The 25399-nt window shown below is 40.3% G+C and overlaps 1 protein-coding gene across 2 annotated transcripts in view; it reads right to left on the bottom strand.

Moving 5' to 3' along the window:
* The window catches only part of CRB1 (crumbs cell polarity complex component 1), a 92037-nt gene extending 77569 nt beyond the window's left edge, over positions 1 to 14468 (bottom strand). For both annotated transcript variants that reach the window (XM_085232098.1, XM_085232099.1), the window contains exon 1: positions 14011 to 14468. In XM_085232098.1, coding sequence (XP_085088224.1) covers positions 14011 to 14086 — 76 coding nt within the window. In that variant the 5' untranslated portion in view covers positions 14087 to 14468. The remainder of the gene's footprint in view (positions 1 to 14010) is intronic.
* Positions 14469 to 25399: the final 10931 nt, after the last annotated feature.

Here is a 25399-nt window from a genome sequence, read left to right as displayed (position 1 = left end):
CTGCAAATTAGTTTCTGGGGAGATCCTCATGTCAACATCTTGCAGTGCTCAACACTCTGTGCTTGCTAGGCAGTGCTACTCAAAGGACCTGAGCTCTCAGCACTGAGAGGGCTGTCACTGGAACACCTGAACTTCAGCTGCAGAGTCCATCACTCTTTGAGCTGTTTTTTGCCAGCCTTGGCTGAGGTTTTTAGAAAGCAGCTTTTACTAAAACGTAGTTGGAATATGAATTTGAAAAAGCAGTCTTGTTTTCTCTAAACTGCTGTTCTTCACAGTTCTTTAACAATCCTTTTAATGCTTCTCTGCTTTGTCTTGGCAGCTGGCTACAGTGATTGAGTTTTTTAAGTGTCAGAACAATATCAAGATGATGTAAAGACAGTGTCAAGGCAAATATATACAGGTGATGCTTTGAAGGGGGGAAAGCACTGTCAGTGCTCCACAGTGAAAATGTTTAGGTGATAAAACCATTGCCACCATGAGCAAAAGCAAGTGGAGCTCTCTAGATTATTGCACTATGAATGTGTCTGGTTGACAACTTGCAGTTAGACTGAAAAAAACAGTTTGTAAGGATGCCTTTCCTGCCTAGTTCTTATCCCATGTCTTCTCTCCTATGACAACATTCCAGTTCCTAATACCCTATCAATAGGATGCCATTCTGATATAAGTATGTGCTGCATTAATTTGTAACAAGCACACTTCATCAGAAGCCAGAGAACAGAAATTCCAAAAGACTATCAGGCCGAGGTGCTATTCACCTTCAGAGCAGTTTCCAAATTGAGCACTGATCTCACAGTGAGCCTCTGAATTTATGTGTGTGTGTGCTGTGCTTTATCTCATTTCTGTTCTGAGGAGAAAAAAAGGCCTTTTAGTAATTTCTTAATGTCTTTATAAATCCCACTGAAGGAATTTAGAAAATAAAAACAACTCCTAAGTAGCTTACAGGGAATAATGTGCTACAAACCCTTCAAAATATTTTGGGTGTTGTCTTCAGATATAAGAGTTAGGAGTGAACTATTTAAAGGTGAAAATGCTTGGTACTTCCTACTTCCTAAATAGCACGTTCACATACATGTTATTATTTTATTTCAAGAAAAGAGGTTGAACAGTTACATATATTTTTTTTTTTACTTGTATCCTGTGAAATAACTGAGAATAGTCATGGAAAAACTTTCTGTTTTAATGTCGTGCTATTCCTGTATTGTCTATTTGCTATGTGTAACAGCTTTAAATCTGTAAGCATCAACCTTGTATGACTTTATTGAGATGAATTACAAATTTTACTATAGCAGCAGAAGCAACACTCTAAGTAAGCTGTTGACTCTGCTTTTACTCTAAGTTACGTTGCAGAAGGTTGCCTTTTCTCCCTTGCCCATGCAAGTTTCTTTAACCTGAAAATCATCTGCTATCTTGAACTGAACAACAGCTGGAGAAGAGCTTTTCTTGCCTAAGGCTCAGATGCCTTCTCCTGCCAGTGCTCACACCTCAGCCATCATGTTCCTCTAGAAATTGCTGCATCTAATCCTCCCAGAGCAAAGACTATAGGATGGCATGTTAGTGACTACAGAGAGTGTGTTGATCCCTTTGTAGAAGAAGGCTGAAAGTTATGAAATAAAGTGACGTACAAAGGAAGTCCTTGCAGTTAGCAACTGAAAATCTACTCTAGGTTTGCCTGTATTAAATCTAAGAATGAATAAATAATCATTTCATATATATTTGCTATGGATGTCTCAGGCTCCTTACAAATCTGGAAAAGTGTGTCTTCCTTCCTCTGTCTGTATAGGCATATGTGTGTATAACATGAAGTGAAAAATGTAAGGTCTACATTAGTAGAGCATGGAACAGGGAGACTGTACTCAGCTGTCCCACTGCAGGAGACGTATTTGCCTTGCCCTTCTGCAACTCAGCTTTTCCATCCCTAAAATTGAGATGCTGCCAGTTTACATGCTGTGGCACTCAATCTGCTTATGCTTTGTAAAACACATGAAACCCTTCATGAGGAGAAGGCTGAAGGTGCTTTTTTGGGAAAAAATAAAATTCAGCACATTTGCAAGGAGAGGAAAGGAACCTATTCTTCTGCCCTCTCATGAACGTGTTGGCTTTTGGCATGTTCACAACGTCAATAACTTGAAAGTCAGGAAAATTCTTTGAGAGAGTCTAAGCTAAAACTCAGTGTACAACTGCAAGTGCTGGGAGAACAAATGAGTTTTACAGGGTGAAATGGCAGTCCAACCTTGAACATGAAAGCAAAGCCCTTGCTATTAGCACAGGAAAACATTAAGATTCCAAGATTTCACTTGAGAAGCAGAACTAATTAGAGAAGATTAACAGAAATGAGGCATGTAATAGCTGGAATAGGGCATGACTGCACTATGAAAGACTGACTCACTGGACCTCTCATCAAGGTTAAGATCTGAAGAATGCTAGACTTTTTTCAAAGGCAAGTGGCAAGTTTTGCAGATGTTCCTGGGGCAGCTGAACAGTCATTGCTCTGTTCTGCACTTCCCCTGTCTCAACTGTGCCAGCCTTGATGTCAGGGTATGTTTCTGACTGTGGGGATTTGTTTCAGGTGTACATTTGTATTCCTACTCTTTTCCAGTGGATCTGAAGAGGTATTGTCACCAAATCTATATTAGATCAGTAGCACAGTGGAGATCTGAGATGTTTATATGAAGCTAGTAACTGATTTTTCTTGCACTTTTTTTTTTTCTTCAAAGTTGGGATCTGAAATATACTATGAAGTCTTCTTTTCCCATCTTATTTTCCATCTCTCAATCTTTCTGTCACTAACTGGCTTCCTACAAGCTCTAATAATCTCTTAATTACTGAATGGTGATTGTCATTCCAGAATTGGTTGGACACGTTTTCTGATGTAGTCCCATAAATGACTGCCATACAAGTACTTTAGTAACAGGCTCAGATAAACTGAGAATATTTCCCATGGAACAGATGAGATTGGAGGGGGCTTTTGGAGGTCATCTGGTTCAACCCACTTGCTCAAAGAAGTATCAACTAGAGCAGAAAGCTCAGCATGCACTTTCTGTAATGATTTCTTTAAAAATCCCTTACTTTTCGGAAGCCAGACTTACAGTAAGCATGCGTAACCTCATGCCTGTGGTTAATGGAAGTACTGGTGCTTGTGAGTGATTGCAGAAAAGATGCAGTCATCCATGAGGAACTAGCATTCCTTAGCCTGATTCAGAGACACAGTATAAAAGATGTGCAGGGCTAAAAGAAGACAGGAGAATCTGTCACTCTGTTGCCTGGATGTTTGTAGTTAATAAAAGTAAGGAAAGAGTTCTTCTGCCTGTAGTAAAGATGACAACACAAGTCTCAATGAGGCACAATTAAATAGCACTGGCAAGTTGTCCTGTGGGTTTCCGCTAGAACAGCTTGTTTCTATACAAACCCAAAGAAGAAATGATGCAACTCAGGATGCAAACATGTTTCCAACTGGTTGCTGTGCATGTTATACAGAAATTCATGTGAACTGCAATAACAGTGTCCTCTTGATTTTAGTAGTAGTGATGTTTTTTCCCTCAAAGTTAGATTTAAGAGCTGAGATACAATGAACATTGAAGCTCAATGAACAAGCCAGTTAAGCCTTAGTGAAGATTAAATAATGTAGTGCTGTTTATGATCTCAGGTATCTCAAAGAACATCGTTCTCAGTCAGCTTGAAATGAAACCATTCTTGACAGCAGCCACAAATCCCTGGTGCTGTAAAGCAGAGCCATGCTGGCCCTACTGGACAGCACAGCAGCACCCACTGAAGCTAGGAAGCTTTTAAAGTTAAGCTAGAATAATCAGAACTGTAATCAGCTCTGTTGGATGCTGTACGTGGAATATGAGAAGTACTAAAAACATATGCAACTCTTACTGGAGTAAGATGACTGGGAGGCAGGGATGAAGATTGGGGATACAGCAGGTCCACTGTCAGACATTTTCACAGGTCACTGGGCAGCAAGAATGCTTGCGGAGGTCTTCAAGAACAGAAAGTGCCCGTGTGAATGTCATTAGGCATTTCCTCAGACAAAGTGCAATATCTGAAGGATCTTATATGGCTAGCAGACTGTAATGATTCATTTGGTCTAATTCTGCTACATGCGTAGACTTACGACCTCTTCCTTCTTTCCATTGCTTGTTGGATCACTACGTCAGCCTGATGAAAAGACTTCTATCCAGATTCCTCAAAGGTGTTTAGAGCCAATCCTTTCTTATGTTTAATCCTATTCAAGACTTCCCCCTAAACACATCTGTTTCTTCACTATCATGGACAAAGGCAGAAGGTCTGGGATGTCTACTTTTTCTTTGGGAAATTCAGTGTTCTTTAGAAACAGCCAATTGAATACAGAAATAGCAATTTATTTTAGGCATCTTACTCTTCTTGCACTTGTCCACGTGCTCCAGAGTGCGTAGAAGTTAGACTAAATTGAATCAGACATTTAAGACATACTTAAGAGAGAACAGTACAGATAGTTACATCAAGCAGAGGGTGTTTTTACACAGACTGAGGCACACAAAATGTTCAATACCATTAGTAGTGAATAAAGAAATACAAATGTCAGCAGTGTTTAATTGAGAGAAGGGATGTGTTTAGCTGGAAAGTCTGAAATGGTATTTCTTGCAAAATGTGGGCCAGGTACTTTCTTTTTGCAGTTGCATTGTAGAGGCACCTATTTTCTTTCAGCTCTCATGGGATATACTGTTCCAAATAACTACACAGGTAGTGAGCAAACAGTTTTGGGATTATTGTTCCCACCAACACATTTCTTATATTTTCCAATATTTTAGGATAGAAACAACATGGAGCTTTAATTTCAACTTCATTTTAATTACTGTTTTGTAGGTTGTACTGTTTTGTAGGGACAGAGCCTACAGGAGCCACATGCATCTTCCCACTCAATATCTCTGATGTAATCTCAGATACATTGATGTCATTCTCTGGCTTGGTGCATCATTTCTCTGCACCACAGCTACCCAAGGAAGGCAAAGGGCTGCTGGAGAAGAACATCTACAGTTTGCACTGCTGTACATTATATCAGACATCTCCAGTGTTTTTGCCCTTCTTGAAATTATGGGAGTCAGCTGACTCTAAGGGAACTGTGAGCCCCATGGCCTATAGACTTGTCCATTGCAATTGAATTGCATCTCACGTGGACCATATTCAACACTATGCATGTAATCCTCAGCTCTTCTATACTTCTTTATCCCATCAAGAGAATTACATGCATAGTTCTGCAGACTTGCTGCTGATAACAGGCCCTGCTCTCTTTTCTTCTGCATTGTGGGCACTTGACTATGTTCAGTTCAGGTTCATGTATGGCCAGCCATAGCAAAAGCACTGCTACAGTTGTCCCTACAAATTGTGACAAAGCTTAGCAAAATATATTTTAGGGTACTGCTGCATACAGATGTCTTCTCAAGGGCAGACTTTTATAATGGGACTTCTGGATTCCGTGCTGTGATTAGTTCATCAGTGGAGGTTACTTAACTTGCAGTTATTGGATCCTTACAGGCTGATGGCTGTCTAGCTTTCTCCATCCTTGCCTTGACTCTCTGTCAAATTGTTGTTTTCAAAGTTTTCACGTCACAATCAAATTCTGGGGCTTCCATGTGGAAGGAAGAGCTAATGAAGTGCTCTGTACTATCCCTGCTAGGACTGTCAACAAGGGAGAATGGGAAGCTGTCAAGGACAGTGTGAGCAATATACACTGCCTTTCATCTACTCCTATAGCTCCCTGGGCAGCCTGGATGTGAATCAGAGCTGCTCTGAGCTTAACTACTTTAGAGAGCAGTTTTGGCATTCCCACAACAGAGAAAACACAGCAATACCTCTGAGAAATGAAGTAAGGGGAATTTCAAGCCATCCTGTCACTAGCCAAGTCCTTAGGCTGGGCTATGCCAGTTAGTGTGCTTCCCACAGTCTTGCTCTCAATCACTGTGATTGAGAACACTTTAAAGGAACGCATCCTGTTTTCTGACTTCCTGAGTAATGCAATTGAAGATGCTTTGTCTGTCTCTGTTACTCCAGGAAAGGTTAAGGGAATAGGATCCTAGTATTCTGAGCCTTGGGCAGCCAAGCAAGAGCAGTGGAAAAAAAAACAAGGACTTCTCCCATAAGCATCCATCCAGGCCACAATTATTCCAGTACAGCATTTCCCAACAAAGGCTGTACCAGGCAAGAGCCCTGCCTGGGCACTGCCTCTGAGCCTTGTCTGCTGGAGCAGGGATGTCACACACAGCGGGTTAGCATCCCATGCCCCTTTTCTACCCACAGAAATATTTAGCCCTAGAAATATTTTGCTTTCTGTCCCCGTTGATGAGATTTCAGGCTCCCTAACCCTGAAGTTGCAGCAGCCACCGTTGCAGACTTGCTTTGTTGATGCCTGGAGAGGACAGTGTGCTGCCTCGGCCCCCAGGAGCCCCGTGGAGCTGCAGTGGCAGCTGCGTGGTGCGTCACCGCCTGCCAGGCTGCCCGCAGAGCACCTTGTCACTTGGCATCTTTGTCAAAGGGCTGGGGCGGTTTCTGCTGACCCATTTTATGGGTGAACAAAATATAATCAATATGAAGTAAACAGAAGAGTCTCGTTGGGAAAAGGTTTATCTGAGTGTTTTGCTGTTTGCTGGACTTTGACTTTCACGTATTATCACACCGTAAATGGCTGAAAAACAACAGGAAAGTACAGTGGGAACTAATTGGTGAAACATGCTGGTCTCTAACACCAACAGATTAATCTGTAATATCAATCTAGAAAATAATATCCATACCTTGTCTGTTTGCTGCCTACCCTCTGTGACTCCAGATGAGTCAATTACATTTAAAGGCTTTCTGTAGAAAGCAATGTTAATATCAGAGCCTTTCTTTCTCTTCTGAACACCACAAAGAGTAAAAGGAATAATTAGGGTTGCTTGGAGATTGAGGCAACCAAAATCTTTTTTTTTTTTTTTTGTAATACTGAGATGTGAATTATAAAGAAAACAAAAAGAAATATTCTTGAGAGGTCCCTGGCCACAACCTCCTGTAGTAGGATGAAAGGCACTTAGACTGCTGTTTCTCAGTTGTATTATTGGATGGAATATGCTGTGTATCCAGGGTCTAGGAGAACAGACTAATGTGTATTGCTTGGTAGCTGATATATTTGTTTGGTTTTTTTCCAAACTTCAGTTTTAAAAAAAATGAGTTTATTGTCTAAAAATCAAGCTTTTCTCAAATGAAACATTATAGTGAAGAATTCCAGAATGATTATTTATTATTGCATGTCAGGAAATGTTATTTGAGTTTCCTAGGAGTATTCCTGCAGTAGGTTCTGATCTTGAATCATGTATTCAATATATAAGGAATAAGGAGCTGGCTGCAAAATTAAGGTTCAGAGGCAGTCAGTTTTCTATTCCTCTATAGGCTTTTTGCCACAGAAATTGTTCTATTGGTAATCTATTTATTAGTCTTTCCTTGCATTGTATTGTGAATTTATTCAGTATCCTTAAACTGCAAGTAAAAGGATAAATCATTTGATTCAAAAATCTGGAAGTCACAGTGTATGGTTTCTAGCACCGAGGCTATCTACCCCCATAGAAATGAGTGCCTTTGATATTTGAAGTGCCAGTTTAAATACCAGAAAATTAAGAGTAGATGCTTGCTATCTCAAAGGCTGGGAGTGAAATATTTCCTTACTGAAATTTCAGCAGTGATGTTGTAGACCGTGCACCGAGCAAGGCTGGCGCAGGGCTGCCCCTGCTTGGATCAGCACTAATCCTCTGTGCAGTGCCATCTGCTCACCCTGCCCAGGAGCTGTGCCCAGCTGGGCCTGGCCATGGCATGGCTTGCATGTCCTGGGGCTCTAGTGCATTGGGTTCCTGTAGACACCCGAGTTGGTGCTGACTGCCCCGTCTGTGTCACATCAGCTTTAATCAGCAGTCTGAACAATCTCTGGCAGATATTTATCTAATCTATTCATCAAAAAGCTCTGATATGGAGATTTGATTATCCTGCAATTGGAGAAGTTCGCTGCAATCTCGCCACTGCTTGTGGAATCTATGGCTGCAGAGCGCCTGCCCTTCGGAAGGTCGTGGCAGCAGCCGATGGATGTTGATTGCTATTCTCTTTGGTGTAGGAAACACTGTAATCACACCCTCTGCCAGGCTTCTCTTGCTATGACCCTTTCTTATAGGTGACATCTTTCTAAATGTCTCCCTACTTCTGCTGTCCCTCTTCAGCATTTCCCTAATTGCTTTTCTTTCTTACAAAGCTGGATGTAGTCAGTACTGAAGGGTGCACTGATTGCTCACCCTGTCTTGCATGTCATTTTCCTGTTACCACGTAGTGGTAATATATTTGCCTTTTCATACAGCTTTTCAGTAGGAAAGTATTTGATGTGGCCACAAAGACTGTTCAAACAATTCAGTTTTGCAGTACCTTAAAGAAATACTGTCACTACAGATGCGGAAAAGTTCCAAAATCTAACAGAAGTTAATGACTGCAGATTCCTGTCTCTCAGTTCCGTAACTGAGGCAAGGTAATAGGCAGGAAAGAAGCAATCCATCTATACCAGAAACATGCACTTTAATCCCAAAATTAACTAATAAAGCTAATAAATTTTAGAAAATCAAATGCCTTAAGACTGATGTTGGCTCACTCTTGCTCCAAGTGAGATAAGAGATGCCAGCAGAGCCATGCTGTTTAAGCTCTCTGAGGGCAGCTGTGCTCTGGCCACGGCTAAAACCTGCCCCAGTGCAGAACTGGAAGAGTCTGACTGACTTCTCAGTCTGCAGCACAGATCTGTCCTCATGTGTCTATGGTAGCTTTGGGTCTAGAGACCCCTACACCTCTTAAGGACAGCTTTTTTTCCTTCTTTTTTTAAGGAAACAATAAAACAACACCTGGGCCATCTGTAGAATGAATTACAGAACAGCTTGGGTTGGAAGGGACTTCAAAGATCACCTAGTTACAAACCCCTAGCTGAGGGGTTGTTGACAGCCATCAAATCAGGCTGCCCAGAGCCTCATCCAACCTGGCCTTGGTACCTCCAGGGATGGGTCAACCACAGCAGCATGTGCCAGGGCCTCACCACCCTCTCTGTGAAAAACTTACCCAACATCTAATCTGAATCTCCATCCTTATTGAACTTTCCAAATTATAAAACAAAAAAGAAAAAACAAAACAAACAAACAACAACAACAACAAAACTGGGAACCAAATGTCACCAAATCCCCATGCCAGTGCTCCTGTGGCTTACTAGCTGTAGCTGTAAGATTGGCTGGGCGGACCTTTTGAACAGTTTATGTGCATATTAAAACATTGCTTATGTCTTCTGTTCATATGGCGCTTGAAGTGCCTGGCACGTTTCTCCTGTAAAGTGATGCTATATCAGTGTTTCAAGATCAGCTGTGGAGTCTGTGCAGCTAGCTGAGCACAAGTGCCACACACCCTTTTGCCCAAGCTCTTTTCTTTCCCATCAATGTCTTCCCTAGTAGATCGGTCACAGGCAGCTCAACTTGGAAGCTGCTCTATAGTTGAAATGGCAGATCTAGCCTTAAGGATGCTTGTAAGAACTGGAATTAAAAGGCTCAAAAGTGAGCGTGGTTGGGATGTTTTTAATGTCATGTTTATGCAAGTGGAACAAGGTTGAAGAAGTTACTTCCTTGTTTAAAAATGATAGGGCATTAATCTCATTTAGGATGCTAGCAGGCCTCTAAATAAGATTTCATTTTTTTATACAATATGGGAACAATGTACAGCAGCTAAAACAGAGGGAAAGCTGTAGTGCTCCTGGTGCTCAGACATTAGAGGCTGTGGCCCTGGTGCAAAACTCCTCAGTGCAATAATGAGGACCTGCAGAAGTACAGCATCTGCTATGAATGCATTGACTGCATCTTAACAATACTCCATTGGAAAGCTACTTGCATCACTGATCGTGCAGGAGGGACTAGGGGTATGAGCAAAACCACAAATCTCTCTATATGAAAAGTTTTATTCCTAACATGGTAATTAAGCATCAATTGGAAGTTTAGTGAGTAATGGAAATAATTGCAGGAAACCAAAAGGTCTTGTCCATGGGGAAAAATTGCATAGTGCCAGCATCTCAGAGGAGCAGAAAAGTACTGCAGAGAAAGCTTGGATGTTTTGTTCACATTAATCTCAGATGAAATTCCATTCCTAATTTATTAACATTTTGGGGAAAAATTATGAACATGTATTGAAGGCTTACATCCAGTACAACAGTACTCAGAACCATGGGAACAAGGCACAAATGAATTTATAGGGCTGTAGCACCATTCTCACGCTAAGGGAATGGGAAAGTACTTCACAATGGCCATTTTAGACATCACCTGAAAGTAAAGTCTTTCCAGGCATTGCGCTAATCAATATACCAACTAAAGTAAGAGATGCTTGAGAACCTTAACTTCCAGGAAGTTGGGTTCTCCTCTATAAGATCCTTTAAACAACCTTATTAGAGATAAGTCAGCATTGTGGTGTTCTCTAGGACTTGACCACTGCTTCCTTCCTTAAATACAGAAGTTGACCATTACTTCCTTCTTTCATAAATCTGATTTATTGATTGTCAAAAGTGGATACAAATAGCAGCTGAAAAAAAGAGGCAAAATTAAATCAATTCTCTGATGCATCAGGCAGCAGGAATTGTATCTGGTGTAAATTCACTTCCAAGAAACTAACAAGATAAACTTTAAGGTGGCCAGAACCCATTTTCTTTAACACCCCAGCAAATGGGAATCTTACAGTGATACCTTAGAAAGTGGGTTGATATTTAGGATGTAATTCTGCATCACAATTAAATGTCAAATGTTTTAATACATGTATAGTTAAAACAGGAGGAGGAATTACTGCTTTCAGACACCATTGGGTTTATGTCTAACATTTCATTTGAAACACTAGCACAGTTATGATTGTCACACTGTTCTTAAGAGACAAGCAGGCCAGTGTCTCTCTCTAATAAAGGTTTTGCAACAAGGCAGTTTACTGCTCACATCTTTTAATCAGCTGTGTTCACTTATCTGTTGGGGGTACCTGGGACAAGTCAGTATGATAAAAACCTACATCCAGATGTGAATTCAGTCTTGGGTTTTACTATACATACTTCAAAGCTCTTCTATAATAAAACAAGAACAAGTAACACCTGAAACTTTCTTCTTAATGTATTTCTTAGGACATAGTACTTTCCCTTTTTGATAACGTCACTTGGAGGAATGGGTTTGGAACCAGATGACTTTAGTTCCATCCCTGCAAAATTCTGTTTTGTCAAGCACAAGTATTTCTGAGAACTCATATTTGTTGCACCTGACAGCATCATGCTGGGGCTCTGGGAGACTAAATGAGCGGCCTTTCTAAAAGCATTTTAGATAATTAGAATTAAAGAAAAAAAACTGTATTGTTTGTTGGAAGACTGATTTCCAGGTTGAAATCCTGTCACTATACAGTTTGATGTTGTGTCACATAAATGTAAGATATTTTTACACAACTTGTGGTTTCAAAAGGAACCATGTGTGACTGGGCTGTTATATAATGCCTTCAGCTTTATAGGAGCATTATTTGCAACCAGAAGTCTCTAATAAAAGCTTATAGTCTATTTAATGCTTAATATTGTACAGAAATTAAAGAATATTTTCTCATAATATATACCTGGGTACACATGAACTATTCCACAAATAAGAGAGAACATAATTTGATAAGATTGGACAATTTGTTTGAATTTCTTTAGTTCAACCTATTATATTTTTGCTATATTACTTAGAATATTTTGGTTTAATGTAAGAGCTTTCCTGCAAAATGCTTTAATTTCATTGCAACTGTTATGGAATGACCGATCACCCTGTAGTATTCTATCTGCATGGGACACTTCATTTCTGTGTACCATTTTTCATTTCAGGAGTGTGGATGAGAAGGAAGAAATGTTATAAACCTATAAAAAAATGTTTTAGATTGTCTTGCCTTCTAAATGCTATTTATTTCCCGATTCATTTAAAATAGATAATGATGAGAGACTTTAAGATGGACCTGTGATTAGAATACTTCAGGGAAAAACTAGTCCAGTCAACTGACTTGCAAAAAAAAAAAAAATCTAAAAAATAACAGTTTATATGATGCTTATACACATCATAAAAACATCTCTGTTCTGCTTCACATCTTTCTCAGCCTTTCTCAGCTTTTCAAATAATATTTTCTAAATAAGTAAGTAATAACAATCAATTCTTCTGCATAGACATCTTTGGCCTGTTCCCAATTAAATTTTTGTTAGCAGAAACTCAGCACTTTCAAGTGACATACAGACTCTTGAGAGAGAATACCCATCAAGGTGATTACGTGCACTGCACAGATACAGATGCTCCTGAGCTTGATTCTAGCTGCTGCTGTAGCTGCCCTGTGCTGGTATATCAAGTTGTATCACATCAGTTTGTAACAGGCACGAGTGTACCTAGGGAAAAGTGAGTCCTCAAGAGTGAAAAGCCTGTAGCTGGAGACTGGCCATATGGCCATATACCAGAGAAAAAACTCATGCCACCTCTGAAATGTCACCCAGCCAGCTCCTGTGTTAAGGAAAAGGTGTAATACAACATATCATTACTTTCTTTCCTTTGACATCCTGTGTTAAGCAAAGCTCAACCAATGCCAAGACCTGTAATTACCATTTTTTGTTTACTGGTTCCTGGGGGGCTTTTTTCTTGTTTACATCCTAGCAATGTTTTCTTTATGTGTGATGTTTTCAATGCGACCTTTTCAATTTTATAAACATCTAATTTGTTACCTTCTTTCCCATGGCATTTATTTTGTTCAAAATTCCATGCCTCGTGTATAAATGAAATTTAATTATTACCATTCCTGATACTTCTTTGTAATTAGGCAGCAGAATTTGTTTCAGACTTTCCAGTTGTTCATCTTACAGTAGACTGATTTTTAAAATTGCTATTTATTAGTGTGGGATCTATTCTCTCTTTCCCAGAAAATATCCTCTTGTGAGATAACTCAGAACATTTTGGCTTTAGTATATCTCTAAAGAAAAGTGCAAGAATAAAGCCATTTTTCTGTGACATCTCATATGTCATTTTTACTACATTTTAAAGTAGGTATTTTTTCAGTGCCTGTTGATCTAACTGCATCTGTTTGCTTTTCATCCTCTAATTTAGCTCAGGCTGTAAACTGTCCAAGTAACAATTTGAGTGATGCAGCAACAGAAGGTGACCCAGATTACACAACACTGTACACTAATGCCAAGTCTTCTTGTTTAATGGCAGCTGCTCAAAGCTTTGTCTTATTGCAATTCACATTCAGCATACACAAATCAAACAGCCTCCTCAGACAGACACGCATCCCGCCTGTCTTCATTTTAAGCATGTTTAAGAGCTGCTGCTTTACATAAACATACACCAGCTGAGGCCACTTAGCCTCCTTGATTTAGCCAAGATCTCTCAGCCCTCTGAGAAAATTGCCAAGGAAACCCACTGCCATTCCCAGCACTTTGCATGCTTCTCTTTTTGTGGAAGTTTGCCACAAATGTTTTCTCTATTAAAAGTAGTTGAGTTTTCATACTCTCTCAAATATATTAGCTGTTTAACAAGTGATTCCTTTGGAGTTTTAATCAAAAAGTCAACATCTATATCATAAAGTAATGCGTACTACTAAAATACATAACTTGTACAGATTTAGTAAAATATTATGTATTTAAAACAGCTAAGTTCAAGTATACTGGATGAATGGTATCAAAATGCAGACTTCATAGTTAGAATTTTATCAGAACATTTTACTGCTATGCTTTCAATATGTGAAACAAAATTAAAAAAAATGCCTTCATTCTTCTTTTAGGACAAAATATTAGTATGAAGATCAGGAAAGCCAATGCACAGCGAATTTATGCAACTTAGTTTCCTAGAACCAAATCTTTTTGGCATCTCCATCAAATGTTTAAAGCCTTCTGACAACAGAAGCTTCCTGCTGGAAGCACACGTCTTCCAGTCTACCCAGAGGACACGTCAGAACAATAAGAAAAAGAACCAATCTTACTTTTTAAGTGGAGGAGCAGCAAAAAACTGAGGTAGAAGACGAATAGAGAGTTAATTCTTGAATGAGCCATGTTCATCCTGATAGGACATCCTCTGACAAGTTGTCTCTTCTCCAAAAGGCTGGTGCTGATCCTCACAGCTTTCTCCTTATCTCCAGCACTAAGGTGCTACCAGCAGCACCGAGCCCACCACAGCCCATCGTTGCCCGTGGCCCTCAGCAGCCCGCTCCCAGCAGACTTTGATTTGGAAGGCAGTTGTTCTTGTTAAGGTTTTACTTCAGCAGGTCCGAGTGATTTTTCAAACCTGGTGCAGATTTGTGTGCGAGCCGGACTGGAGTCTTGCCCGGCTGTCAGCAGCAGGAGCGTCACAGTCTGTGCGGTGTGTGGCTGGCAGGGCAGGCAGCGCTCTGTGCTTGGAAAGATAAAGAGCCTCCCGCATCATCTTCTGCTAAAGCTCCATTACATCGCGTTCCTTCTGATTCAGAGTATAAACCCTTCGTGTCTTTTCACATAAAGTCTGCTAACAAACACTTTGTGTTTTCTGCATTTTTTTTTTCTGTATCATACCTCATTAGTAGATGAAGTAAAAAGATGAAACACTCCCACTTTCAGTCTTTTTGTAGTCATTTATTACTTGATTCTCTTCCAGAATCTTAGTTAGTTGATTTGTGTGTTGGGGGGAAGGGTGGGGTCGTTGTGATTTTCTTGTTTATTTTGTCTTTTAAACCGCTTTTAGTTTGTTTAGGGGTTTTGTTGAGGTTTTCTTGTTTATTTCGTCTTTTAAGCTGGCTTTAGCTACTTCTGTTTTTTTTTTTTTGTTTTTGTTGTTGTTGTTGTTGTTGTTTTTTAATGAAATAGTATAAAAACTAGGAGCTGCTATCAGGACCTGCTCTCTCATTGTAATTTTGAAGTAGGAAGGCCTTTCATTTGCAAAGTCAGGGAAAGACGGAGTTAGATGGATAAGAGAAGGGGATGGTGCCAGGGGCCAGACCACTTCTTTCTGGCCACAGTCAGCCCACTGATGCAGCAGAAGCCTCCCCTCAGGCTGCTATTCCTTCCTTGCTGTACTGCACAGGCACAGGCGATGCCCTTTCTGCCCAAAGGTGCCTCCGTGTCTGATGCTCATCAGCTGACCTGCAGCTTTGTTCACAGAATGCAAAATATCGTGTAAATGTGTGTGCTGATGTTTAAGTTCGGTAATCTGAGCTGCCTTTAGGATAGCCAAAAGAGGATGCCAAAAGAGCTGCTTTTTCATCCCGTTTGAAAATTCGCTCTGCCTTTCTCAATGCCTATTTCAAAATTTTCTTCTTTCTCATGAGCGATTCATATCCCAACGTTTAATGATGAGCAGACTAAATTAACTTACCACTGCTCCAGTTCCTAGAAGTTGCTGAAAGAGAAGGGTTTGAATTTCTGTGGTGTTGGTACTTTGTGAACATCATTTGCATGCAGTGAAATGTAACATCGAATGTATTTTCGATACTTTCTCAATGTCTCTTATTTTGATGAGATTCTGCAGTTAAATAAGTTGTAGGCTATGCCACTTTCTCAGAGAAAAGGTCTTGTGTTGAACATTCTATTTTACCTAAGTACTGCCCTTTCTGTTCTGATTGCTCCTTTGCAATAATTACAGTGCAGTGTGGTATCAGATGATACTCACCAGTGTCATGTCCTCTAAAATATTTTACTGCGTCTCTGGCAGGCAAACTTCATCATCTCACATCTTTTGTTGCCTGATACAAGCGCAATTTTCAACTTTCAGATGACAGCAGCACTAATTAATGGCGTGTCTTTTGCCTGTCACTGCTAGATGGTGACATTGTTTACTCGTCCAATTTAAAGTGCAATTTTTATGAATGTGATTCTGTGCCAAATACAATTACAGGTGATTTTCTTGAGTAATTAATCTTTTCTAGTCTGCAAAATGCTACAGTATTTTTTAATTTAAACTCTAAAGTGAACAGAACTAGTGAAGCTAAACATTCCATATAAAATGTAAAATTCCCTTGAAAGTAGGTGATGCAAATTTATAAACCATTGGTAGCTGATTAACCTGAACTTTTTTTTAGTAGGTGCTTTTTGGTCATTGGCAATGAAAACACAGGTAAATAATCAGAAGCAGATGGATGATTTCATGGAAGAGTGAAAAAATGGTATAGATAATGTTGCCTAGAGAGACACTGTGGATATGCAAAACTTGGTGACACAAGGTCCTTCCTGGGCAAGCTGTTTGAGCTGAGCCTACTTTGAGCAAGTGGATGGACCAGAGATCTCTGGAGGTCCCTTCCTACCCATATCATCCTGTAATTTTCTCAGTACAGCATTAGATTTTCTGCACAAGCTCCAGCCTGTTTTAGATCAGTTCCCAGTTTTGTATTCCTAATGCAGAAAATCTTCTGCTTTATAATATGCTCTTGCCGTTGTTTTTTTTTGTTTGTTTTACTAGAGTCTTTGGTTTTCTTGCTAGTATTCAGTCGCGCTCCTTGTTTTCATCTTCTGTTAAGTACTTGCCAGATTTCATCAAGTTATGTGCTACTGTTCACCGTTGGTAGAATTTCACTTTCTGACAAACCTATGAAACATGAGGCATGAAATCATCTCACAACTCAGTTGTGATGTCCCTTGGGTCTTCACACCACTAGCAGACTTCTCAGCCTACACTGATTCTCTCATTCAAGCTGTCCTGTTGAATTCAGATAAACATATGGAAGATGCATTGAGGCTCGTATGAGAAAAATGAGTGGAATTTGATCTGTAGAACTGTAGTTTTGTCTAAGGTACGTTGTGACAGATTTATTTTAAAGCACACATTTTTAAGAGAAAAGCAATGGAATTATATTTATCTCCAGGTAAATGCAGGTGCCCCCTGTATGAATTTAAGAGCATGTATAGATACTACAGATACAGATACAGATATAGATACTACAGATACAGATATAGATCCCTGCAGGGCCTGCAGGGATGCAATGAGGAAGGCTAAAGCCCGTCTGGAATTGAATCTGGCTAAAGTGATAAAGGATAATAAAAAAGGCTTCTTCAAGTATGTTAACAGCAAAAGGAAAACTAGAGAGAATGTGGGCCCCTTACTAAGTGAGGGGGGGGTTCTGGTAACGGGGGGATGCTGAGAAGGCAGAGATACTGAATGCCTTCTTTACTTCTGTCTTCAGTGAAAAGGCTATCCCTCAGGTTTCCCACACCCTGGAGGTTAGTGAGAGGGTCTGGGGAATGGGAGACTTCCCTTTAGTCAGGAAAGAGGACGTGCGTGAGCGCCTAGGCAGTACTAAGGTCCACAAGTCCATGGGACCTGATGGGGTGCATCCACGTGTGCTGAGGGAGCTGGCGGAGGTCATTGCCGAACCGCTCTCCATCATTTTTGAGAGGTCTTGGATAATAGAGGAGGTCCCTGAAGACTGGAGGATAGCCAATGTCATTCCGGTCTTCAAAAAGGGCAAGAAGGAAGATCTGGGTAATTACAGGCCTGTCAGCCTCACCTCCGTCCCTGGAAAGGTGATGGAACAGCTTGTGCTGGATACCATCTCCAGACAACTGGGAGAAAAGGAGGTTATCAGGAGTAGTCAGCATGAGTTCACCGAGGGGAGGTCGTGCTCGACCAACCTGGTGGCCTTCTATGATGCTGTCACATGCTGGGTGGATGGGGGAAGAGCGGTAGATGTAGTCTACCTTGATTTTAGAAAGGCGTTTGATACTGTCTCCCATGACATCCTTATAACAAAGGTGAGGAAGTGTGGGATAGACGAGTGGACAGTGAGGTGGGTTGAGAACTGGCTGACTGGCAGAGTGCAGAGGGTCGTCATTGGTGGTGCAGAGTCTGGCTGGAGACCTGTAACCAGTGGTGTCCCCCAGGGGTCTGTGCTGGGTCCAGTCTTGTTCAACATCTTCATCAATGACCTTGATGAGTGGATAGTGGCCACCCTCAGCAAGTTTGCTGATGATACGAAGTTGGGAGGATTGGCTGACACGCCTGAAGGCTGTGCTGCCATTCAGCGAGACCTGGACAGGCTGGAGAGCTGGGCAGTAAGAAACCGGATGAGGTTCAACAAAAGCAAGTGTAGAGTCTTACACCTAGGGAGGAATAATTGCATGCACCAATACAGGCTGGGGGATGAGCTGCTGGAGAGGAGCTCTGCAGAGAGGGACCTGGGCGTCTTGGTGGACGACAGGTTGGCCATGAGCCAGCAGTGTGCCCTCGTGGCCAAGAAGGCCAATGGCATTCTGGGGTGCATTAAGAAGAGCGTGTCCAGCAGGTCGAGGGAGGTGATCCTCCCCCTCTACTCTGCCCTGGTAAGGCCTCATCTGGAGTACTGTGTCCAGTTCTGGGCTCCCCGGTACAAAAAAGACAGGGATCTCTTGGAAAGAGTCCAGCGGAGGGCCACAAAGATGGTGAAGGGCCTGGAGCATCTCCCCTATGAAGAAAGGCTAAGTGAACTGGGTCTGTTTAGCCTTGAGAAAAGACGACTGAGAGGGGACCTGATCCAGGTTTATAAATATCTGAGGTGTGGTGGCCATAGCGGTGAGGCCAGTCTCTTTTCAGTGGTACGTGGAGACAGGATGAGGGGAAAAGGACATAAGCTGCAGCATAGGAAGTTTTGCACGAATGTGCGTAAGAACTTCTTTATGGTGAGGGTGGCGGAGCACTGGAACAGGCTGCCCAGGGAGGTTGTGGAGTCTCCTTCTCTGGAGATATTCAAGTCTCGCCTGGATGCCTACCTGTGCGACCTGGTGTAGGGAACCTGCTTTGGCAGGGGGTTGGTCTCGGTGATCTCCAGAGGTCCTTTCCAACCCCTACAATTCTGTGATTCTGTGATACTGTCATGATGATTGGGGCATTTGAACGTGTTTCTTATGTACTTCTTGGCAACTCAGAATAATGGAGCCTGTTAGAACAATGGATCTGACAGCCCATCTTCCTGTTCATGATATTGGTACCACCTTTAATGAGCATAGCTTACATTATGTTTAGATTGCAGTTCTTAAGATAATTATGAATGGACAAACCAACATGAATAAGGCTAAAGAAAGAGTTATATTGCAATACGAACCTGTTTACTTCATTAACAAAACTGCCATAGATCCATTTGCATTTTAATTAGGCATCTTGCATCAAGAACAATTATATGTGTGTGGATTTCACACAACATTTTCAAAGTTTACTGTCTTTAAGATACATTAGGAAATTTCTTTGGCCACAGATGCTCTTCCAGAGGTAAATTTTTTATAATTACATTTGCCTTAGGTTAGTAGGTGAATATTATCTTTGAACTTCCCTTTCTTTGTTGTTAGCATGTACCATTATTTTTTATCCCCTTTGTGAAGTCTTGCTTTTCTCTTTTGCTCCTCCTTGGCCTGAGCAGAACACGCAACCAGAAGACCCAGACAGAGCATGGGCTTTCTGTTTTACCAATCTGCAGATTATAAATGGCTTGCTGAAACTAAAGGGTTGTATTTTACAATGCAAAATTATTTTGCAAGCACTGCCTAGCCTTTTGCTTCCTTAAACACAATATACATTTTGATGTTATGAGGACTTCATTGCTTTTCTGTTTTCCACATAGCCATTTTCCAGCAAGGTAATCTGGGATTTCTACCTGTTAACGTAGAACATGAATGAACTGGAGATTACAGAATTGTCAAGCCAATTCACTCAGATAAATCTTGTTTGGGATGTAACAGAAATGGTGGGAGCAATGATCCAGCTACTGCTCTAACAGTGTATTCAGCAACAGAACTACAAGCTGTGGTTGCTGGCAGCCGGTACATGCTCTGGGTCAGCCACTAGTCCAGGTCCTGCTGTTCAAATCATTGCATTTCTGGAGAGGATTTTAAGCTGCTTTGTTTGGGTTGGTTTGTTCGTTTGTTTACATACAGAGCCTCTCCTGAGTATTTTACACTAAGCCAAAACAAACGATTCTGTAAGGAACTGCAGGATTCCCCTGGGACTTGCAGAGCTCTGTAGCGTGTGATTCACTTACCTCCATCTTTGATGAAATTTGCCAAATAGCATCTATTTATTGTATAGTGTGTGGCTGATACCACCAGGGAAGCAGTTCCACTGGCTGATGAATGCGAGGTCGAGCCTCGTCAACACAAATGAAAATTTGCAATTAGTATTCTGTATCTTACTGCTAATGGACCATCTAATCAGGAAGTTTGTCAGTATCAATAATCTTCCTGTGAGCTCCACGGTTACAGGAGAACTTGAAAAATGAAGCAAATGGTGTTTTTACAACAGCACTGATATGTTAAGTGCTAAATAAGTTGCAAATCTATATTTTACCTCTATGCTTTTCACTCTAGCAGAATAGATACGTTGACTACTGCAATTTGCAGGTAGTGCAGTTTGCAATGGAAATGCAGAACACAGTACTCATCAAAGAGAAACAGTTGTAACAGGAAAATAGAGAAGTTTCTTAATTTTTCCCAATCTCTAATATCATTTTTTCCCCTTTTTTTCCATTCAGTTATTGTATTGCCTATTTGCAACAGCATTTTAAAAAATATCTGATGATTTGAGGCTCTTTAGTTTACAGGTTACCAGTTAAAGGATGTGACTTCCAGGAAGTGCAAAGCAAAACTTCGCTGCAGGCATCTGTGAAGTATCTCAGCATGGGTCCTGGCAAGTATTAAATTCCTCTTGAAAATGTTGGCCTCTGTGCTAAAGCATTGGATAATATTGTAGTAACAGTAGGTAGTAGTAAGTGCCCCAAAGGGATATCAAGTTCCTACTAAGTATTGGTTAAGACAGCGTTCATCTTAATGCCAATGCACTTCTTATAGGCTGCACTTCTGTACCAAACTACATTCTGAAAGACTGTCACTTTGAATTATATTGTTCACAAGGTAAAAATGAAATATTCTGGCTTCCAAACTTGTGTTGATTTAGAATACTTCACACCTATTTTATTCACTAAGGGTGACTCTGACTTCAGTGACGAGGACATACATGTAGGTGACATGATGTCACCCTGTTCCCATACCAGTCAAAGGAAAACATCCCCTGGATGTAAATGGCACAGCTGGACCTCCGAGCATCATGTTGGATGTGATGGGGCAAAGAGTGGGTATTACTGTTATAATTTATCTATGTTCTGGCAGTATCCAGAGGCCAACTTATGTCACCAGGCGGTTTGCTGCTGACTTCAGTCCCTTCGCTGCATTTTAATTTTGTGGGGTGGAAGGGAGGATGTTGTCCTGAATGTTGCTAAAGAATAGAAATAAACTGTAGTTTAAAGACACAGCTCATACAGCTCTCTTGTTTCTTAAATAAGATTAATCAGAATGAGTGATGAGTGGCAGAATCTGACCACTGAAGAAGGGGTCAAATGAGCCATGTCAACCCTGACCAACTCCACTCAAGTCAGACTTTAGTGTTAATTTAATGAAGTAGATTATTAAAACATGTCTGTATACAATGCTCTCTTTAAGTAAGGCGAGAAATCAAAATCTCAAAGTAAATTATTACTCTGAATTGCATTTTAATATGATCATTGCAGCTGGCTACCTCGTTAAGCTATGGAATTAACTTTCTGAGGGCCATGCATGCAGAACTTAATGTACGTGTTGTTTATTAGCAGCTGTGGAGACCAGTAGTCTGACAGACTGCACCATTTGTGACCGATTAACATGATTCTGTAACAGATTCTGTAATGATTTGGCATTTATCTAGGACCATATTCTTCTGTGTTTCAGAAGTCCCATTGATTCTGAAAGTAGTTGTTGCACTTGTAATTTGAAATGGGAAAAAAAAACTTTTGTACCTGAACAAAATTGATGCAAATCTCACAGGTTCTCTACTGATAGTAAGTAAAACGTATCCACCCACATTTATGCATAAAAGTAAGCACAAGTAATTTGGGCTGTATGCTACTGTAAATGGGAGTTGTTTTCCAAAAACTGAGCAACAGTATGAACATATGCTCATCTCTCTCAACAGTACACTCTTTGAAGCAGAGCTGATGAGGTATTTTTTGGAGCCTTTTAGAAGGAAGAGGTGGGTTTTGCTTGTTTGTTTTAATGGTCTTCTATTCAAAATTGTCTGAAAAAATGTTTTGGCAATTTAAAAAATATAACCTTCTGGCTCATTGTTTTTTCCCCTTTGGGCAAGTAAAATAATTTTTCAAGTGCTTTCAAAAATTTGAAAACTAAGTTAAGATTCCTCCAACCAAACCTTTCAATTAATCCAAGCCACTTCTTATGTGAAATATTTTCAGGGTAATAAAGATTTCACTCTTTGGTTTACCAACAGGAAAGTATTTTCAGAAAGAAAGAGTAGCATCTCACTTTTATTTGGAAGTATCTTCTCCCTGTCTTGATTCAAATGCTCTACTGTACGCCAAATTTAAAAAATGCTCATAAGAAGAAAGGCATTAGCTGTGGGTCTTTAAGAAGGGCACCCAGCATCTGTCAGCCCTTTCACCACCAGAACAGCATCCATAGTCATTGTGCGTGGTACTGGTGACACAGCACTACTGTTAACAACAGAAGTTGTTCACACAGTGTGCATAACATTTTGCACTTCAAAATGATCTGAGAGAATTCACATTCACTCTTCCAGAAGAAATGCTGCTAGCCTTTTGTTTAGAAGTGATACAGTGCTGTGTGAATTTTTCCTAATAAAATAAAACTAAAACCTGGTTGTCCCCATCAGCTTTTTTTACTGGGGAAATATACTTTCTAAAATGAAATAACATCAACCTTGGGAAAATAAGTAGCCACAGCAAAATAGACATGTACAACTGTCCTGAATGCCAGAATGCACTGAAATGGATTTAGACTCAGCAATATCCCAAGCAGCATGCTGTGTTGGTACATTCTTGTTTGTTTCATTTTTATTTTTATTTTTATTTAGGAATGTCATTGTAACAAGGTGACTCTTACTGAACTGTTCCATAGTGTTGTGCTTTGGAATGACAGAATGACGCCGTTATACTGCTACTGCATTCATTTTTAATTTTACAAACTCTGCTGTTATGTTTCTTGCTTTGGTTATTTTTTTAAATACCTTTTCTGTAGAGATTTCATGTGCAAACTGCTTTGGCTGTTGGATGCATATTAGATTGCTATTTATGCAGAATTAATTAACATTTTTCTTCTATACTGCTTGCTTGCACAATGCATATGGTAACTACACCTTTTTTGACTCAAAGCAGGTTTGCTTTTTTAGATTTTTGGGTCCTCACTTCTACCCTAGTGATGCTTCAGAAACAAATGTAATGCATTAATTATGTGTTTTTTTGTTTTTTTTTTTTAATCATAATGAGCAAAGTAATACAAGGCATAAGCTTTATAACAGCAGCCTTTCATCCTGACTGTAAGTGCACTGGCAGTGCATCGTAGCTTATTTAAGTTGGGCTCGGGTGGATGAACACACACAGCTAGAAACACTCATATAACACTAAAACATTCTTCAGTTTTTAGAATTGGATGTCTCTTGGGGGAAAAAAAATGTGTTGTAAATTATACATAGCCTTAACTTTATGATTCAATATAAAGAACATCTAAAAATTATATGGATCGTGATTAGGGAGAGTACAGAATAGCACTGTAATCTCCTTCTACACCTTGAAACACCTTGCTTCTATAACAGAGATAGATCTGGATTGCCTGACAACTGTAACCATGTGAGGGCTCAAGACAAAGGAAACGAGAAGGGATCTGAAAAGCCCCAGTCAGCAGTGAGCTGATAGGCCTGTCTGACTACATTTTACTTCTAGCTGTCCTTGTAATTACATATTGGACATTATCAGGGGACAAAGAGGCTTAAATAATGTCGGTAATTTTGTCAGTTTCACATGCTGCACTTCTAACAACATACCGCTGTTGTCCTTCTCATTTTTTTGCCCCAAATTCTGTTTTCTGCCAGGCAATGCAAGTGTGTTGCAACTGTGTGACTGAATGGTTCAAATACCACAAAGCATCTGTCACATCCAGGCTAAGCAGCCACAAGTTGGCTCTCATTGCACAACAGGTGCTGCATTACTTGTATAGCAAAAGTCTTTTTGGAGCCTGTAAAAGAATTCTGTTCTGATATCATGGAGAAGCATGTGAAAGAGCTGCTTTGCGGAAAGAAGCATTACTATTTTATTTGTAATTCAACATGTTGTTTACGTAGGCATAAGTAAACTGCATGTGTTGCTATGTACTCTAAACAAGTATGCTGGATAACTGACACGGGGTATTTAGCTCACGTGAGACTTAGCATTAGCATGGATGGACATTAAAGACAGGGCCAATTTAATCTTATTATAAACTTGGTTATTCAAAATAAACTAGTTCTGTACCTTTTCCTTCTACTATCACAAGCAATGCATTCTTTAGACCCTGTAGGGCCATGACTCAGTAATAATCTGAACAAGAATTGGCCTCGGCCTCAATGCCTCACTTATTCAGCTCTGCTGAATCCGTACAGTAAAATATTTAATCCTTTGGTGCATCAGTCTAATTCTATGTTAAATATGCCCTCAAGTTTCAAAGTAACATAAGAGTTGGAAACTCCCTATGTCTTTGCAAGAGTACTAGATAAAGGACCTAGGATCCTAAGTGTAAATCAGTACAAGGCCTTCACATGAGGCTTTTCATGGCAGAACTCCTAACTTCATGTTCTCTATAAACCTGAAGAGCTAGTCAGACCCTCAGGTTTCCACAATGAGAGAGAATATACATATTAAAAGATTACTAATTTTTAAAGAAAAGCAACTACTTTTCTTAGGGGTGAAAAGCACTATCTATGGACAGCATGGAGGCTCTGACTCTTATTCTATGGCCCAACAAACACCAGCAAGTCTGACTGCAAAAACCCCACTCCAATTACCTAGCACTTCTACCCAATGATTTAATTGGGCCTGTCAACTAGGGATAATTGGTTTCTGGTTGACTGAAAAAAGTGACAGTGACAACAGCTCTCTGCTTCCCTTCATTACTGAAATTCTTGCATTATATCAGGGCCTCACCACACAGGGCATTCCTGCAGCGTTTACAGGTCCCTCGTTGTGCAGGGCAATGAAAACACAGCAATGTAAGACACACAGAAAACATTTCAAGCTATTTACCACATAGTTTTTCATGATGCAAGGATTTTTGAGCCAAGATTATTTCTGTAGAGTGAAGTCTGGTTTTGCTTGTTTTACTGGAAATTTGATAGTACTGTTGCAGCTGTGACAGTCCAAGGCTATAAATAAAGCAAAGTTTATAGGGAGAGGCAATAACTTCCATTAATCCAGCTGATATCACTGGAAAAATAAAGATAATTTGGAGCACATTAACTCTTCCTGAGGTCATATACCCAAAGCTGGTCTGGTTTTACTTCAGGTGGTCACGTATGCTTATCTGAACTAATAAAAGTTGTTGCATTTCTCCCCGATTCTTGCCTTGCTT

Source organism: Meleagris gallopavo, chromosome 10, assembly GCF_905368555.1.
Source record: "Meleagris gallopavo chromosome 10, MGAL_WU_HG_1.1, whole genome shotgun sequence".
Taxonomy (NCBI): domain Eukaryota; kingdom Metazoa; phylum Chordata; class Aves; order Galliformes; family Phasianidae; genus Meleagris; species Meleagris gallopavo.
Note: the sequence above shows the minus strand (reverse complement) of the source record. Positions and strands in the feature narration are given on the sequence as shown.